At 36.6% G+C, this 18,884-nt stretch overlaps 1 protein-coding gene across 5 annotated transcripts in view; it reads right to left on the bottom strand.

The window, feature by feature from the left end:
- The window catches only part of NSD1 (nuclear receptor binding SET domain protein 1), a 149,480-nt gene that overhangs the window by 40,722 nt on the left and 89,874 nt on the right, over positions 1 to 18,884 (bottom strand). For all 5 annotated transcript variants that reach the window (XM_037064448.1, XM_037064447.1, XM_037064445.1 and 2 more), the window contains exons 6-11: positions 15,452 to 15,576; positions 11,514 to 11,784; positions 10,324 to 10,433; positions 5,866 to 5,941; positions 3,469 to 3,587; positions 2,357 to 2,500 (exon numbers count right to left, since the gene is read on the bottom strand). In XM_037064448.1, coding sequence (XP_036920343.1) covers positions 2,357 to 2,500; positions 3,469 to 3,587; positions 5,866 to 5,941; positions 10,324 to 10,433; positions 11,514 to 11,784; positions 15,452 to 15,576 — 845 coding nt within the window. The remainder of the gene's footprint in view (positions 1 to 2,356; positions 2,501 to 3,468; positions 3,588 to 5,865; positions 5,942 to 10,323; positions 10,434 to 11,513; positions 11,785 to 15,451; positions 15,577 to 18,884) is intronic.

The raw sequence follows: 18,884 nt of genomic DNA, 5'->3' as shown, positions 1-18,884 counted from the left end.
ATAGTGTGCACATGCAGACGCGTGCACACACACACACAGTTATGGACTCAGGTGGCTAGATGAATCTAGTATCTTCAGGAACGCAAACAACTAGAACAGCTCTGGCCACTTAACATCAAATAAATGAGTAGGCCTTTGGGGGGAAAAAGACCAGAGGCAGCCAGAGATTAAGAGGAAACATCAAGATCCTAATCAGTTTGTAGTCTGAAGTCGTCCCACATGTTTTGCTATCCCATATTCACACACAAAAACTGCCAAGTGCCATAAATATTATATTTTGTTTTGTATATTCAGAGTGCCAGTGACATTAGGTTCAATGTACAATGAACAAACTGGCCTTCATCACTGAAATAGAAAAACTTCAATGATAGTATATATCAAAGAATATATTTTTCATATTAACCAAATGTATAGAATAGTCCTTAACTATAATTCACCTTTCAAAGTGGGACACTTGAGAGTAAAAAGAGGCACCATTAATAAATTATACAAGTAAAACATCTGAACAAAAATTTATCTAATAAATAAGCCAGAACTGCTGAGTCACCACAATTTTAATAATTTATCCTCACCTGAAGATATGTTTATTGATTTTAGAGGGAGAGAGAGGGAGAGGGACAAACAGCAACCTGCGGCCTCCTGCACATGCCCCAACCAGGGACTGAACCTGCAACCTTTTGGTGCATGGGACAAGGCTCTAACTGAGCTACCCAGCCAGGGCGTAATCATTTTTTTGTTAATAAATGTAGTGGGCCAAACAGCCTGTGAGGTTTAACCCTGTAACTGGGAAATGGTCCAAACAATCAACCTTCTTTAATCAAAATGTGTGTGTGTGTATATTACATACACAATGCATGTAATAGTTAAAATGAATAGACAAAGAAACTGAGTTAAAATTACATTTGCCCTAATAACATTCTAAGTCCAGGTTAATATTACTTTTTAGCTGTTTCAATTAGGGAAAAAAAAAACTGTATCTTCAACTTTTCATATGCCAGGTTTTAAGAATTTATTGGGGTGGCCAAAAAGTTCATTTAGTTTTTTCCAAATGATGGTTCTAGTTGTGCTTAGTTGTCTTTAACTTCATGTAAAACAATTCTGTTGAATTGTATTGTGACAGCTGTCACATCAGGATGTGTTTAAAAAAAACTTACCTAAACTAGTGAATTTTTATGTAGCCATTTTAATACTGAAGATGGAAGAAAATATGCAACATTTTTGGTGTATTATGCTTTACAATTTTAAGAAAGATAAAAATGCAACTGAAATGCAAAAGAAGATTTGTGCAGTGTATGGAGAAGGTGCTATGACTGATCGAACATGTCAAAAGTGGTGTGCGATGTTCCTCGGTACTACTGACATCCTGGTCAAACGACTCCTTGCTGTGGGGCTGTCTGATGCATTGGAAGATGTTTAGCAGCAGCACTGACCTCTACACATTAGGAGCCAATACTGGGAGACAGATGACATACTCAGAATATCTAAAATCAATAAAGTTATTGGTGAAAATGAAAAATGTGCCTTATATTTTACAGAAAAAATCTAAACAGACATTTTGGCCAATCCAATACAAAGATAAATCAAGAGCATAAAAAGAGAACATAACCAAAGAGAATATCCATTTAACTGGCTCTACTCCCAAGCCTAATAAAGGCTCTTTAACAATAAAGTGGAGCCACATCTCACATAGAGGGTTTGGTTAAGACTCTAAGCCTAGATTGTCTGGGTTTATATCCTGTCTTCACTATTTAATATCTCTGTGCCCATTTCCTCATCTATAAAATGAGGATAATAATGATAATCTACCTTATAAGATTGTTATGATGAATATGATATGTAATATTTTCTAGTGATTGGAACAGTACTTAATATATAGTAAATACTACATAAATGTTTATTAATTAAATAGAAAGATATAGGCAGTAGGTCCTCTAAAGCTGTTACATAGATGGTAGGTCCTGGTCCTCTAAAGTTACCACTTTAAAATAGTGAATAAAATAAATCTCAAAGCAAAATTACCATTGGAAAGTTCCTTACAAACTGAAAGTCTCACCCTGAGAGGTACAGGAAAAAAAGCGGTATTTGAGTGAGCAACCACAGACTCACCTCTTCCATCTCAGACCTGTTTTTCGACATCTACTCATGGGCAACAAGGGCAAGTGAGTCATCAACAATAGATACTTCTCTTTTCTCCTTTAATGGGGAGTCCAAAGAGGTAATCTTCAAAGGGAAGTGACCTCACTGGAATAATCCAATAAAATTACTATGCTAATCAAGATTGGACAATTGAGAGATGGAGAGGGCTTCTCTTATAGATAAGCATACAATTGAAGGGCAAGTGGGCCACGTGTTCTACCTGACAAACATTCTCCTTGAGAGCAGCTCCTCCGCCTCGTTCACCCTGCAGTTTTTTAGACGCGGGCATCCCGTGGTCGTTGTCTATGCCCTCTTCCACGGCCTCCTTGGGGCTTGTGGCTGTCCTGTGTGCCATCAGGTCTCCCTTGCAGAGAAAAAATAAAGTCCCACATCTGCATTATTGATGTCTCCTCCATGTGACCCCCTCCCTCTGGGCTGCTATTCGTCTAGCCATCAGCACTTACAGATGTTCAGCCAATCACGCGGGCGGACTGCATGCAATGTTAGTTCTAACCCTGCTGTGATTGGGCGGGTAGTGGGCGCCTCATGCCCTGCCACTAACTGCTCTGAGGCTGTTCCACTGGAACTTTTTGAGCTGTTCCATTTTAAGGTTTCACTAAGGGAGAGAAAACATTCTTAAGTTTATTTGATTACTTATTTGTCCTTCCAAGATCAGTGTTTCCTAAATAATGCCCCTCTTGGGCACTTTATTCAAATTGTCCTGGAAAGAAACACTTCTCCTTACATATAATGTGTGATGCTGGCCTAACTTGTTTCTAATGCTCTTTTCACCTGAGTTGTAAAAGCCAGACATAGCATCAATGACTACACTGATGCTCTACGAAGAAAGAGTTTTAAATCTGTGTCTACTTCCTAAAAACTGAGGTTTACAAACAGCAGTCTAAAATCAAGCCGTTGATGATTTGGAGAAATAAGCAAATGAGTACTGCCCCTAACTGCAGCAGTCTCAACTCTTTTAAAGGGCAATATCCAAGTTCATTTGGATTGCATGGTTACTGGATATTGTGCTCCTTAGTTTTTAGAAAAAGTTTACTTTTCTGATGAAACAGTTATGTAATTTCATCTAACACCTATAGCATAGGATGTGATCTTATAAAAAGGTCACATGCACAGATGCCACATGTGCCGTGACTAATTTTTACCGGGGTCAGGCTATATATATATACTCTGTTTCTCCAGGATTCCTCATAGTCATTAACCATTTCAGTAGAATGCTGTTCTTAAGAGAACTCAAGGGAAAGAGGGATGTGGCCTCTATTGTGAAAAGTAGCTTCATTTTGCAAGGTCAAAAGATTAGGAACTGAGTAATACCTCTGAGCCTGGGGTATCTCTTGATGAGTCTTCATTTTTCACTTTTTTATAATGCATCCTAGCTGTAGCATGCTTTTGTCGTTTCCGCCTCCTTGGTTTATCAAACATTCTGGCCGTGCCTATTACAAGAAAACAGGTGTTACCTACTAACAAATGATATACAGTCCAAGAACAACTCCCCTCAACTAAAGGAACCTCACAGAATAGTAGAATGTTAGAGTAGAAACTAACCTTAAACCTATTTAATTCTCCAACTCTGTAGATGAGAAAAACTGGGGCAGAGAAGAAAAAGAGACTTACCCATGACTACATAAGTACTTTGGAAATTAGCTACATATGTATAAATTCTGCCTCAGATAGATTAAATAATAAATGCATAGTTAGGTTATTAAAGCAATTTCATTCCACATCAGATTTTAAATCTTTTTTTATCTCATGGCACACATAAACTACTAAAATTCTGTGGTACATGCCCTGACTGGTATGGCTCAGTCAGGGTATGTGCCACATTGGCTGAACATCATTCCACAAAAGAGAAAGGCCGCCAGTTCGATTCCTAGTCAGGGCACATGCCTGGGTTGCAGGTTCAGTCCCAATCAGGGCCTATATAAGAGTCAACCAACTGATGTTTCTCTCACACATCAATGTTTGTCTCTCTCTTTCTTCCTCCTTTCCCTTCTCTCTAAAAGTAAATAAAGTTTAAAAAAATTTTTTTTGTTGATCTGACAAAAAAAAAGGTATGATTTTGATTAATTTACATGGACAACTACTGTTAAATAGCAAATCACTGTCCTACATTGGTGAAATTAAAGACTTTCTAGCTCCTCAAAGGACTTTAATATCCTACAGATGGGGCGAAAATGTATTTACTAATCAACTAGGTACCAATGTAAAGAATGAACTTTGGGAAACTACTCTTGGACTGCCTAATGGAGATGAAGATGCTCTGCTATCAAATCTACCGATAGCCTATGACTAAAGAAGATTTAATATAATGGCAAAATAAAGGTTCAAAATTCTCACAAGCTGAAATATTAAGAAGAAATATACAAAGAATGAAGTGTAGGTTGTAGGTTCTATTTAAAAACTAAAGTGTAAATTAAAGTACTAAAAATATCCAAGTATAGAATAGAGCTGATACTATTTTGTAAGTTTTTTTTAAAGCAAGAAAACAAATTGATAAACCAAACCTAAGGAATAAACACAAGGTTAAAATAATCTAACATACTGCTAGATTTACTTACTAGAAAACTTAATAATCATGATCACTTTTAAAGAAGTATGCATTTAAGATCACAGAAAATATAACTGTCCCATGATACCCTTTGCTGGCAGACCACATCTGATGCAGTGGGCTTAAATCTAGCTAATGTCTCAGAAATGGTAGTAATCAATAAATGTCATTGGCAGACAAAAAATCAAAGTGGATCAAAAACCTGGCATGGCCCTGGTATGGTAGCAAGGTTGGCTGGAGCACTGTCCTATACACCAAAAGGTAAGTGGGTTTGACCTCCAGTAGGGGTGAATCAATAAGCATATCCTTTGGTGAGCATTTTTTTTAATTGGCATGGAAAAAAACCTGGGGTGGATAATAAGATAGTAGTGTGGCAATTAATTTGGTCAACTCTGGGTTTAAGTTCCCCAACACCTGCCACCTCTTTCATGTTCAGGTTTCTTCTATAAAATAGAGATAATATGGATAATACCCTAACTATAATGCTTTAGACTGTTTAGCAGTAATAGTCCTATGCAAAGGACTTGGTAAAATAAATGCTCCAACTATGATTACTATATGCATTATCCAATGAAGGGCTGCTGCCCATTCTGCCTATAAGTAAAGAGAAATCATTACGTAGAAGTTCCAGGAGTCAGATTCCAATTTAATCTAAAGATTCCCAAGCCCTTAAAAAGCAACCATAATTAGGCTCGAATATAAGCTCTCTTTTTCAAGCATATGCTCACAAACTAAAGGTCACAAATGTGATAAAAGAAACTATTTGTCAAAGATTGGCTTAGGTGATTTATAATCTCCCTCTCAACTGTGACTTCCTATTTTCTGCCCTACAGATTCAAAAATTGAATCAAAACCAAGAAAGTAATGATGCACTCTAGAGAATTTTCTAAAAAAGAAAATTAAGAAGCTGATTTTTCTCTACTGTTCCTAAAATTTCCCTGTGCCAATTCTAATTTCATTTAACTGATTTCAGTATAAAAATGAAAATGATGATATAATTTTCTAGTGTCATGCACAATTTTAGTACACAAATTTTGGGTGAACAAGTCTTAGAACTCACAGCCTCACTGGTCTTGCTTACTTGTGTAACAACTTTTCTGGTTAACTGACAAGCTGTTTCACACTCTTTTGCTTTACACTTTTTAAATCTCAAAAATACTCACCTCCACCAAACTCTTTACAACGAGACCCAGCACTTGATTCAGTAATGTTATTCTCCAAGTGACCAGCTTCATAACACTACAAATGAGTAAAATGCAACATAAAAATAAACCCTACAGTATACAAGAAAAACTGAATGGTTTATTGCCATCAATACAGAATTCCGGTTATTTTTTAAACAATTGAAAGAATGGCATGATAACAATGAAGGGGTCAACAAAAACTTCATAGGGAAAGGCATCAGATTTTAAAAAAAGCTCAAGACTAATGACCACATGCTCCTTCACAGAGAGAGTGTGAGTGAGAAAGAGAGAGACTTCCAATACATAAAGCAGATACAGAATACAGCTTTGACTGAAGTGGGAAAAGGAAGAGAAGGGGTATAAATCCAGAGACTCACCATCTCAGTTCTATTCCATACCACCCTGTATTTAAAAATCTACCTTCTTAAAATTGTATTTATAGTTATTAGGTTTTATACAGATGTTTCTTTGATGAATTCTGAATATTAAATAACTGTAAATCATTGAATGTCTAATTAATATACATTAAAGCAAAAAATAGAACTCAAAACAAAACATTTAGATGTGAAGAGTAATTCTTAACACATTGTATTCCTACACTACTAATGATTGTATGAATTAGTTCATCCCAAGAAAATGTCTTCTCCCACAAGAATACTTTTTATCATGACTGTAAAACAGAACTGAGTGGCCACAAAGTCAATACAATGGATGCCATTCTTGCTATAGTCTCCAGAGTTTGAGGTCAAAACACGATGAAATACAATTGTGAATTTCCGAATGCTCGCCATATACGTTAATAAATCATAAGAATACTTACTCTCCTCATGTTCAATGTACATCAGAATCTTATAAAGCCAAATAAACTAAAGGAATAAATGTTAGGTACCCATTTAAATGGTACAAAAGACTAGAAGACAATTTGATTATTTTTAAAAAAGGCCATATTCAGACAACCAATTTATAGTTCTTTGTTTAACCCTTACCCAAAAGCAGTGGAACAAAAACAATGAAAATGTTCCCAAAGCTACAATCAGAGAACAATGCAGACAATATTCTCATTTCCAACCTCATCAACTTATTTTGTAAGTTAAAATAGATATACCAAGACCAAAAAAAAGGAAAGAAAATCGCGCTACATGAATAAAAACCCATCAGCTCGTCTCAGAACGACAATGACCACAGGCTGCAGCAAGCACGCTGGGGGGACGCGATGTAGTAACTTCCTCTGCACACACTCTGGTGTGAACAGGCATCCAGCCCGTGCACCTGCAAGGTACCATTACCTCAAGAGACATCCCTCCTTCCCTAACCCATGACTGATTCACCTACAGACAGGGTGGCCCAAGGTGCAGTCCCAAGATGGGACTGAATCACAGCTTCACCCTGATGACAAAATAGCCTGCAGAGTAACCAGGACCTCACTGTGCAGCTGCCCGGGTCGGATGTCAGGACTACTCTTTAAACAGAAAGAGGTTACTCTCTCCAGAGTCTTTGGCTCTAGTCATCACTAATAATCATGGTTTCCTACTGTTTTAGTGCCAAATATAATGACCATCTCCTTACCAAAAAAAGCTAAAATTCAATAGTGAGTTATTAATTACATCTAATGCTTAAAAAGAAAAAAAAATTGACAGAGAATTAGAGAAATCAAAGATTTTTAACAAATGCTCCTAGAACAATTGGACATCCACATGGGGGCAAAAAAAATATCTTCAAAATACGAAGATGAAACAAAGATCTGTACATAAATTCCAGAATGAAAATCCTAAAAAAACACAGAACACTTTTCTGTCTATGAAATAAACACAAAGTGTTACTCATAAAAGAAAAAAATACATAAAAAATATCCTCATGAAAGACAACTAAGAAAATAAATGGGCAAGCCCGACACTGGGAATATTTATAGTACATATATCTAACAAAAAACTTATATCCCAAATATAATAAGCACTACTAAACAGCAACCATAAAAAAGATAAATAGCCCAACCTAAAATGTATGTATGCTTGAACGGTCACTTTACAAAGATAAAGGAATAACACATACTAAGAAGTTCAACATCGTTAATTAGGGAAATATAAAAAGAACTATAGTTAGACATCATTTCATACACACCAGAATGGCTAAATCTAAAATGACTGACAAACCAAAAGCTAGTAAAGGATTCATCTTATTCCATCAAATCACTCACTTATACATGCCATATGTGGAGCACGTGACCTCTCACACACCGCTTGGGGCGTGTGAAGCTGCACAACCACTTTGGAGAACTGTATGGCAGGTTATGTATAAGAAAAACATACACGAACCAGCATCCCACACCAAGAGAAATTAAAATATTTGTGCACCAACAGTACAAATACTTCTTGGGGAGAAGTATCTGCACCTGCCTTAAGATTAATAGCTACAAAAGAAAAACCTCAAATGTCCATCAACAGGAGAAAGAATAAGCAAATTGTACTAGGGATACTACTCAGCAATAAGAGGGAATGAACTACTAATTATCATCCTATGAATGTACTTAAAAAATGAATGTTGGATAAAAGAAGCCAGAATAACAAAAATAAACAATACATATAACATTCAGGAACAAGTGAAAGTAACCTACAATGACAGAAGTAAGAAAGCCTTGCCTCTGGAAAACAGGAGAATGAGGAACAGAATGAAAAAGGTACAGGAGAAACTTCTGAGTGATAGGTAGTACTTCCATGGTGTCTATCACACAAAACAAAGGTCTAATGCATTTTATCAGTGTCAGTTATCTTGCAATTAAAAAAAGAAAAGAGCCCGGGCTAGTGTGGCTCAGTTGACTGAGCTGACTTGGGAACTGAAAGGTCGCTGGATCAGTTCTCAGTCAGGGCCCACAGCTGGGTTGTGGGGCAGGTCCGCAGATGGGGCCGCGCAAGAGGCAACTATTCAGTGTGTCTCTCTCCCTCTTTCTCCCTCCCTTACACTCTCTATAAATACAAATAAATAGAATCTTTAAAAAAAGTAAAGAAAAAGAAAATACTTTTTGGATACACTTGCCTATGTAAATTTAAATTAAATATATAAACTAAATTATGCTTTTCATCTCTTTAGAGGAAAAAAATAACCCTCAAACATGGCAAGTCACATTTTAGATTAGAAAACTACATTTGACAGAGCAAGGTTATACAAATTAATACTATATTGCAAATAGTCAAGTCTCAAAACCATTGAGGATTCATCTTACTCCTTTAAATTATTCACTTATATATGCCAATTATATATAAAACTAGGGGGAATTCATTTTCTTAACTGGCCAGAATTCTTACTTTCTTTGAAATCTGCATCTCCTAACCTCTAGAAGTAATATAACAACTTTCCAAGACTTACCTGGTATGACACTACTGCTAAATAAATTTATCATCTGACTGCAAATGTTACTTCCACACACAAAATAGCTGACTAAATTCCAGCTTCCCTGGCCCTTCTCATCTACCTCTTCCAAGAAGCTTGCAAAATAGCTAGGATTTGAATAACACAAAGCCAGGAGAGGAAGTACTGCAGAAAGCGATTATCACAGCTTGACTAGTGAAAAGCACAAAGCCAGCTCGGTGAGTTGCCGAGGCAGAGACTACCCAGACTGAGCCCACTGAGCCCACTGAGCCCGTCTGGAGAGCAGGAGATGAGCCTAAGAGTAACTGACAAGTCCATGCAGACTACTTTGAGAAGAAAAGAATTAAAAGATACAGTGTAGTTTTTAAAATAAGCAATAAAAACACAAATAAAGTAAAATTTACATTTATATGCTAATACAGATGGGTGACTATCTAACAAAAATAAAAACTTAATGTAGGATTAAAAATGAGTGTTTGTGCTATAGTTAAAGAAAGAAGTCCAAAAACTCAAATTATTTGATAAGTTACACTTTTTCTTTAAAAAAATTTTTAATAGGAAATCTACACATCACACAACTGAAATTCTAACATTTACCATGTGTTACTCCTCACAGTATGGGGTGTGAGATGTTTCCTAAGGAATCAATATCCAACTGTTAACCACTATAAAATTTGAAAATCAATTTTCTATTTCCATCTACTATTTAATGATGCCTCCTTGGCTAATAAAACAAAGTTTGCAAACTCAAAGACTTAATTCAAATGTTTCTCTGCCTGAATTACATATCGCTCAACTGAATTTTCTGAGGTTTTATGCAGACAGGGCAATGGAACGTGAACAGGTTAATGCCTTGTAGAGACAGAAGTAAAGTAGAAACCTGGTAAAAGCTTTTGAGGCCACAAAAGAAATTGTAACAAACACAAACATCTTCCTCTGTAAAGACACCCTAAAACCAAATGATGCATATGTCCACACAAATGCCAAACAGCCTCTCAATACAGGATCTCTCAGACTGACATTCTGTGATTTCTATGTATATGAACATTATTTGAATTGACTACAATAACATACCTTTTTAGAAAGGCCAAGTTCTCCTTTCTTGGGCATAAATCCAGGGTCTAAATCATTTGATTCAAGAAGTTTCTTAGTTGGTTTTCTCTGACGCTTACTTTCATAATTTCCTGAAATACATGTACCTTTTAATTAGATATATAGAAATTGGGCACGAACTGATTTTTAAAAATCTATATATCACACAAAAATGAGTCACCATATTTTTTTGTTTCTCCCATCATCCTGTGGGGAAGGACAGGGTAGGAATTTATTTACTCTCAAGTATTGGTTAACATAAGAAAACAGTCCTCAAATATAGACAAACTAGCGGAAGGACGTTCCTTTGTGTGTGTGTGAGTCACACAGAACACAGGGAGAAACAAAAAACACAGAGCTGCCTTTATAGCAACTCATTGGTGGTAAGGAGAAAAGAAGTGAGGTGAAGCAGAGCCTGAATTCTGGGCATTAATGAATCAGGATTAGAATTTTTGTTCTGCTCCTAAATAAAAGATATTAATTTACTTTGTAAGATTATTCTTTAAAAAGTATGTTAAAAAGCCTAATAATAGAGTTTGGCACATAATAGGTAATGAAATAGTAAAACGATCTTTATTATTCTATTTAAAGTCTTTTTGATTCTGCATTACTTGATTAAACACAATTGGGACACGTTTTAAAAGATATTCTTGGGAATGTAAAAGGTTATAACCAAAATCCCTGTGGCTGACTACAATATTCAATGGTCAGAAGATGAACTGGGCACAGTTGTCTAGACCCAACTCTCATCAGGCGACACAGAGAGAATAACAAAGTGAAAAGCAACTGGTCATTCATTTCAAGAGAGTATTTACCCTTAACTGCTTACTCTGTGTCAGGTGAATTACATCATACATTACATTATGGGCTCCACTTTATACATGTAGAAACAAAGTCTGAGGTTAAACAACTTCCCAAGTCACACAAGGATTGGTGAGCCAGTATCCGAGCCATAAGTTTCACATGCTCATCACTTCAAGGTATGCAGTGCCTCTCCCCCAAACCCCTGCTCTCCTGGGTGCTGACTCACATGGTGGCTGATCAACCATAAAGAGCAGTGGGTACTTTTATTGTATAGAGATATACCACTGGCTTTCCATCAAAACATACTAAAATCTCCTGCTTCTTCTAATCATATCCACTTACATACTTAGCCCCCATTCCCACCTTACCTGGCGCTTTAACTAGCAATTCCTCAGACGGAAGAGCAGGCCGAGGAGAGACTTCCAGAGCCACAGGCACAGACAAGGTCAGCTGTGGCAACTCAGCATGTCCGCCTCCAAGATCTGACTGAGCCAAAGGCCCTTCCAAAAATGGGGCCTCCCTTTCAAGAACTGGAGGTTCTTCTTTGGTTGAAATCAAAGAATTCTCATCCCCTTGCTTGTTCTGAGCATTAGATCGATTTCGCACTAAAAGGCTTTCCTCTTCACAGCGGGAACTTACCTAAGAGGAAAATATAAAAACAGAATCCATAGGCCAAACTTATAATTTGAGTGTTAAAAAAATAATGTACTTAAAGAGGAACAGAATTCTGACACATGCTACAATATGAATGAACCTTGAAAGCATCACACTAAGTGAAATAAGCTAGTCAAAATCAAGTAAATAGTGTATGATTCCACCTATTTGAAGTACCTAAAATAGTAATATTCAGAAAGAAAAAAACAGAATGGTGTTGCCAGGGGTTGGGAGAGGGAAGTATAGAGTTTCAGTTTGGGAACACAAAAAAGTTGTGGAGATGACGAACAGTGGTAATAGTTGCAAAACAATATGAATGTACTTAATGCCACAGAAATGTCCACCTAAAAATGGTTACAAAACAGTTACATAAATTTTATGTCACACAGCAGTATCCACAGGGCAGTACTGAACCCTATATATACTGTGTTTGTTCCTACATGTAGCATGCCAATGATAAAGTTTAATTTTTAAATTAGGCACAGTATGAGTTTCACAATAATAATAAAAGAACAATGATAACAATGTACTATAATAAAAGTTATGTGAATGTAGTCTCTCTCTCTTGAAATATCTTATTATACTGTACTTACCCTTCCTCTTCTTGTAATATGAGATGATAAAGTGACAAACATATTACCGGATCTGTGTTATTATCCCTTACCTGCCGTGAACAGTCTGGTGCCACTCACTTCAGCAGATCCCTTGCTGAAGTCTTCATATAGGCTCAGTGCTCTCTGGCACAACACACTGCCACCACTTGGAACACATTTTCTGTTCCTATCTTCCACCCACAAATGTAATGCCTTTTCCATCTTAAATAAGTACTTATCACGCACTGTGGCTGTAGCTTTTGCATGAGGTGCAACTGCAAAACTAGCATGAACTTCTCTTTTTTCTTCACAATTTCACAGACAGAAGATTCATTCTCACTGTAGATGTTAGTAATCTTGGTGTACAATTGTTTTGCTTCTTATTAACTCAGAACTTTCACTTAAAGGAAGCACTTTATGGCTTCTTTTTGCATACTGGAATTGTCAGCCTCGCTACTCTGACACTTTGGAGACATTATTAAATAAAATACGAGCTGTGGCTGGCAGAGCTCAGTGGATTGAGCACGGGCCTGTGAAGCAAAGGGTCGCCAGTTCAATTCCCAGTCAGGGCACATGCCTGGGTTGCAGGCCACGTCCCCAGTAGGGGACACATGAGAGGCAACCACACACTGATGTTTCTCTCCCACTCTTTCTCCTTCCCTTCCCCTCTTTCTAAAAATAAATAAATAAAATACTTAAAAATAAAATAAAATACAAGTGACTTAAACATAAGCACTGCAATGCCACAATGAATGATCTGATAACCAAGAGGGCTACTGAGTGAGTACTGGCAGGCAGCATATGCAGCAGGGATATGCTGAACACAGGGAGGATTCATGTTCCGGGAGGAACAGTAACAGGACAGCCAAAGATTTCATCACGCTACTCAGAATGGTGCCCAATTTAAAACGTATGAATTGGTTATCTTTGAAATTTTCCATTTAATACTTTTTGACTATGGTAATTAAGACAGCAGAAATGGAGAGACTACTGTATACATTTTACTGTAATTTTTAAAAAGTGGGTAAAATGTAGTTGATTAAGATACACTGAGCTTATAAATGGAAAATAAGGACTTATTCTGTCTTTCATATATTTCAAGACAATACAAATTGGTCAGTTTATAAGAGATAGTGAAAGAAATTGCCAGCTAATAAAAATAGAAGAAATAATGAGATGTAAGTCTTCATGTTGTTAAATTCCCAATGAAATTGATACAGGCAAAGATTTTCAATTGACATTTATTTATTTATTTTGAGAGAGAAGGGAATGGGGGAGAAAAACAGCAATCAGCCACCTCCTGCATGCCCCCAGCAGAACACGTACCCTGACCAGGAACTGAACCGGGGACCCTTCACCTTGCAGGGTCCCTTCACCCCTTCACACTCAACCCACTGAGCCACAGGAGTCAGGGTTTCAAAAAGTCATCAGGAAATGGACCATGGGGAACAGGATAACCTTCTGGAGCCAAAGTAATTACACATGTACTGCTTCTTGATCAAAAGGGGTAAAACCTAACTTAAAACGGAGGAATCAGTTAGTCATCACTGTGAACAATTAACTGGATGTTAAATGCCTTCTGATGCCATGCAGTATGTAACAGTATCATCTATGATGTAATCTAGCTAAAAATGTTTAATGCCAATCTATCAGAGTTAGTTACTACTTCCACGTAACAGGAAACACAGAAGGTAGAGAAATAAGCTTAATAACACCTATTACGAACCAAACACAACACAAATGGATTAACCAAATGTGGTACTTGCATTGCTTAGATAGGGTCATAAAAAGGGGACTTTTCTGAATTTAACAGCCAGATAGGGCCTGAGAAGGTGTGGCTCGGTGCACTGAGTGCTGGCCTTTGAACTGAAAGACTGATGATTCAATATGCAGTCAGGGCTTGTACCTGGGTTGTGGACCAGGTCCCCAACTGGGGGTGGGCAAGAGGCAACCAATTGATGTTTCTCTCACACATCAATGTTTCTCTCCCTCTCTTTCACCCTCCCTTCCCCCACTCTCAAAATAAATAAATAAATAAAATCTGGGAAGGGAAGGGAAGGGAAGGGAAGAAGGAAGGGAAGAGGGAAGGGAAGAGGGAAGGGAAGAGGGAAGGGAAGAGGGAAGGGAAGAGGGAAGGGAAGAGGGAAGGGAAGAGGGAAGGGAAGGGAAGGGAAGGGAAGGGAAGGGAAGGGAAGGGAAGGGAAGGGAAGGGAAGGGAAGGGAAGGGAACCACCACCAGATATGTGTGATCACGATCACAGACTGGATCCTGAGTTGGATAAAAGAAATGTAAAAGCTCAGGGGATAATTGTGGAAATCTCAATATGGACTTGTTATTAGATAAATTGATCTTATTAGATGTAATAATATTGTATCAGTTACGAAGAAAAAGTTCTATTTTTTTTTAGAGGTGCATATTATTTAGGGATAGAAAGTCAAAATGTTTCTAATTTACTTTAAAATACTTCAGTTTAGCTTGGGCTGGTATAGCTCAGTGGATTGAGCATGGGCCTGTAAACCAAAGGTTCGATAGTTCGATTCCCAGTCAGGGCACACACCTGGGTTGCAGGCCAGGTCCCCAGTAGGGGGTGTGTGAGAGGCAACCACACATTGATGTTTCTCTCCCTCTCTTTCTCCCTTCCTTCCCCTCTCCCGAAAAATAAATAAAATCCTTAAAAAAATAAAATAAAATACTTCAATTTAAAGAAACTGAATTTAAAAATACATCAAATACGGTATAATTACATTTGTTTAAAAAATCAGAATCATACTACTGTATTTGTAAACCATTTTTTACTAAACATTTTTCCCTAAATCACTAAATACATTTTGAAAACAGAGGAGGAAACAGACACACACAGAGTACAAAGATTCATTTATACATTTCCTGCATAACTAGTTGGTGTTAAGTATTGTGCCAGAAGCTGGAGGTAAAAAAATGAAAAAAGTAAGACCCCAGTTAAGGAAATTATTGTTCCGCGAAGACAAAATATGATATTGAAGGCAAACTGCAGCATCCTAAAAGACTAATGAAAGATTGTAGAAATGTTGGAACATACCTTGTGCACCTGTTCCTGTACCTTCTTTTGTTTTTTCTTAGGAGCAAATATCTGATCGTATTCTTCTGTATATTCCAGGAGCCATTTGCTTGGCTTTCTAAGGCGTTTCTTCTCTGACCGCACGACTAAAAGAGAAACAAGTTCAGAATTAACTAAAAAAAAAGAAGAAAACCCAATGTTTTCATGCATCCATCTCTGTACTCCAAAAGGTACACAGATGGATAATTCTCAAAAACACTGTGGCTTAAAACTTCAAGTGACTAAAATAATTTGCTATGGTTTATCACATGCAAAAGTTGGGAGGGAAAGAATTTAAGTGCTCTGTAGACATAACACACAGACTATCCAATCTTGCACAAAAGATTAAGCGGAAACTGGTGTCCTATAGTCATAGACACAAGTAACATTAAAATACAGGTGCTAAGTCAGATAAAATCATAAAATACATCAGGAATTATTTGAAGTAACGCCTCTCTGATTATGAAGAACACTGGATAGATATTCAGACAGAATCTTCACTAATCGGCAATACCACATGAATTTCATTCTACATATACTTCATTATCCAGATTGCAGTGATTTTCACACTAGAAAACAAATATTTCTAAACAGAATCATCAAAATACAGATTTAATTATTTGTATACCATTACCTCAATGATATTTTAAAAATGTATGGTCAAAGTCAGAAAATAAGATGAAAATATAGAATTTGGGGTACTTGCTTTTAAAAAACCTTTTGTGTTTTATGGTCAGAACACAAAGTATCATACCATTTTTCTTTGAATTAATGAAACAAATATCTATTATAATTTCCCTACAAAACTCCCATGTTCATACACTTAACATGTTACAGTCATTGTAGTGTACGGTAAGCTCCTCAAGAGCAGAAGGTAATGCTTACAGAACTCAGGATACAGTCTATTTAAGAAGCAATAGGGATTTCAGGCTACAATGATCTCAGAGGAAGCTCCTTCTGCCTCAGCTGGATGTGGCAATGCTGATGTTCTTTCAATAAAAGGAACACAAAAGTTGAAACCAAAGACAAAAACTCACAGGCAAGCTTAGCAAAGGCTGTTAGACTCCTCAGACAGCACATACAGAAACAAGCCATAAGACCTTCATTAGGACAAAATGTGAGAAACAATTTCTTTGGACTAACTCAAACTCCTATCTCATTTAGTTTATTTAAAGATAATGTAAAGGAGCAGAAAGCTTACATGGCTCTTTCTAGCAGCTTTATTCCTAATAGTGAAAACTTGGCAACAATCAAGATGTAAGGGAATGAATAAAGAAACTATGGTATATCCAGACAATGGAATATTACTCAGCACTAAGAAGAAAGAGCTATTGAGCCATGAAAGTACATGGAAGAAACTTAAATGCACTTTATCAAGTGCGAAAAAAATTCAGGCTAAAAAGACTATATGCTATATGATTCCAACTATATGACATTCTGAAAAACACAAAACTATGGAGACTATAAAAATTACATTAGAAATTCCATAAAAAATAAGAAAATATATTGAGACAAATGAAAACACAATATGCCAAAACTTCCAAAGGTAGTACCAAGGAGAAAGTTTACAGAAGAAACCACCTACATTAAAAATAAAGAAAGATTCCCAAATCAACATCCTAATTTTATACCTCTAGGAATGAGGGGGAAAAAAATTAAACCCAGTGTTAGCAGAAGTAAGTATATATTAGCAGAAATAAGCAAAAGAGAATTTAAAAGTATCAACAAAACTAAGAGTTGTTTTTCTGTAAACAAAATTGACAATCCCTTGGCTAGATCAAAAAGAAAAAAGAAAAAGAAAAGAAAAGAAAAAAGAACAGAGAGCCCTGGCTGGCATGGTTCAGTGGTTTGAGGGCCAGTTGCCAGTTTGATTCCCAGTCAGGGCACATGCCTTGGTTGTGGGCAGGTTCCCCAGTAGGGGGCGCTCAAGAGGCACCCACACATTGATGGGTGGCACTCCTCTTTTTCCCTCCCTTCATCTCTCTCTAAGAATAAATATCTTTTAAAAAATCCTCAGCAAATATTAGCAAAGTGAATCCAACAGCAGCGCATTAAAAGTATTACATACCATGACCAAGCAGGATTCATTCCTTGGATGGAAGGACAGTTCAATACACAAAAACTAATAAATATAATACAACACATTAACAGAATGAAGAAAAAAATCACATGATTATCTCAACTGACGCAGAAAAGGCATTACAAAATTCAACACTTTTCCTGATAAAAACACTCAACAAACTAGGAAGAAAAGGAAATTACCTAAACATAATAAAGGTAACATAGGAAAATTCCATAGCTAAGAGGATATGCTATGGTAAAAAACAAAAACTAAACAAAACTGAAAGCTTTTTTTCTAAGTTCAGGAACAAGGCTAGGATGACTACTCTTTCCATTTCTATTTAAAACAATACTAGAACTCCAAGCCAGAGTAATCAGGCAAGAAATAGAAATAAAAGACATCCAAACTGGAAAGGAAAGAGTAAAATGATCTATTCATAGAAGACATGATGTTGTACATAAAAAACTATAAAGATTCCACAAAACAAAGAAACAAAACCCTGTAAAAACTAACGAATTCAGCACAGCTGCAGGATACAAAAATCAACATTCAAAAATCAGTTGTTTCTATACACTAATACTGAGCAACTCAAAAAGGAAATTAAGTAAATAACCCCATTTACAGTAGCACAAAAAATAAAATAACTCAGGAGTAAACTTAACCAAGGATGTAGAAAAGCTGGGCACTGAGAACAATACAACACTGCCAAAAAGAACTTAGAGACAAGCAAATGGAAAGGTATCCTATGTTCATGGACTAGAAGACTTCACACTGTCAGATGTCCACATAACCCAAAAGCAATCTTCAGATTCACCGCTGCCCTACCAAAATCCCAAGGGCACTTTTTGCAGAAATAGAAAATACCTACCCTAAAATTAACATGGAATTCCTAAGGACCCTTGAAATAACCAAAATAATCTTTTGTTTGTTTGTATTTTCAAAGTAACCTTGACAATAAAGAAAAACACAAGGGCCTCTAACATTCTGTTTTCAAAATGTATCACAAAGCTCCCGTAATCAAAACAATATGAGCTTACCATCAAGATAGACATACACATCAATGGAATAGAATAAAGAAACCGGAAATAAACTCTTACATGTGTGATCCAATTAGTACTGACAGGGGTGCTCAGACTACACTATGGAGATAGTCTCTTCAGTAAGCGGTGTTGGGAACAGTGGATATCCACATGCGAAAGAATTAATATAAACCCTTACCTTACACCATATACAAAAATTAATTCAAAATGGATGAAACACCTAAATTAAGGCCTGAAACTACAAAACTTCTAAAAGAAAAATTAGGGGAAAAGATTCTTGACATTGGAATAAGCAAGGATTTCTTTGATACAA

The sequence above is a fragment of the Sturnira hondurensis genome, unplaced genomic scaffold (assembly GCF_014824575.4).
Source record: "Sturnira hondurensis isolate 20B ecotype Veracruz unplaced genomic scaffold, ASM1482457v3 Scaffold0015262, whole genome shotgun sequence".
In the NCBI taxonomy this organism is placed as follows: Eukaryota; Metazoa; Chordata; class Mammalia; order Chiroptera; family Phyllostomidae; genus Sturnira; species Sturnira hondurensis.
The sequence above is the reverse complement of the archived record's forward strand: the minus strand, read 5'-3'. Positions and strand labels throughout refer to the sequence as shown.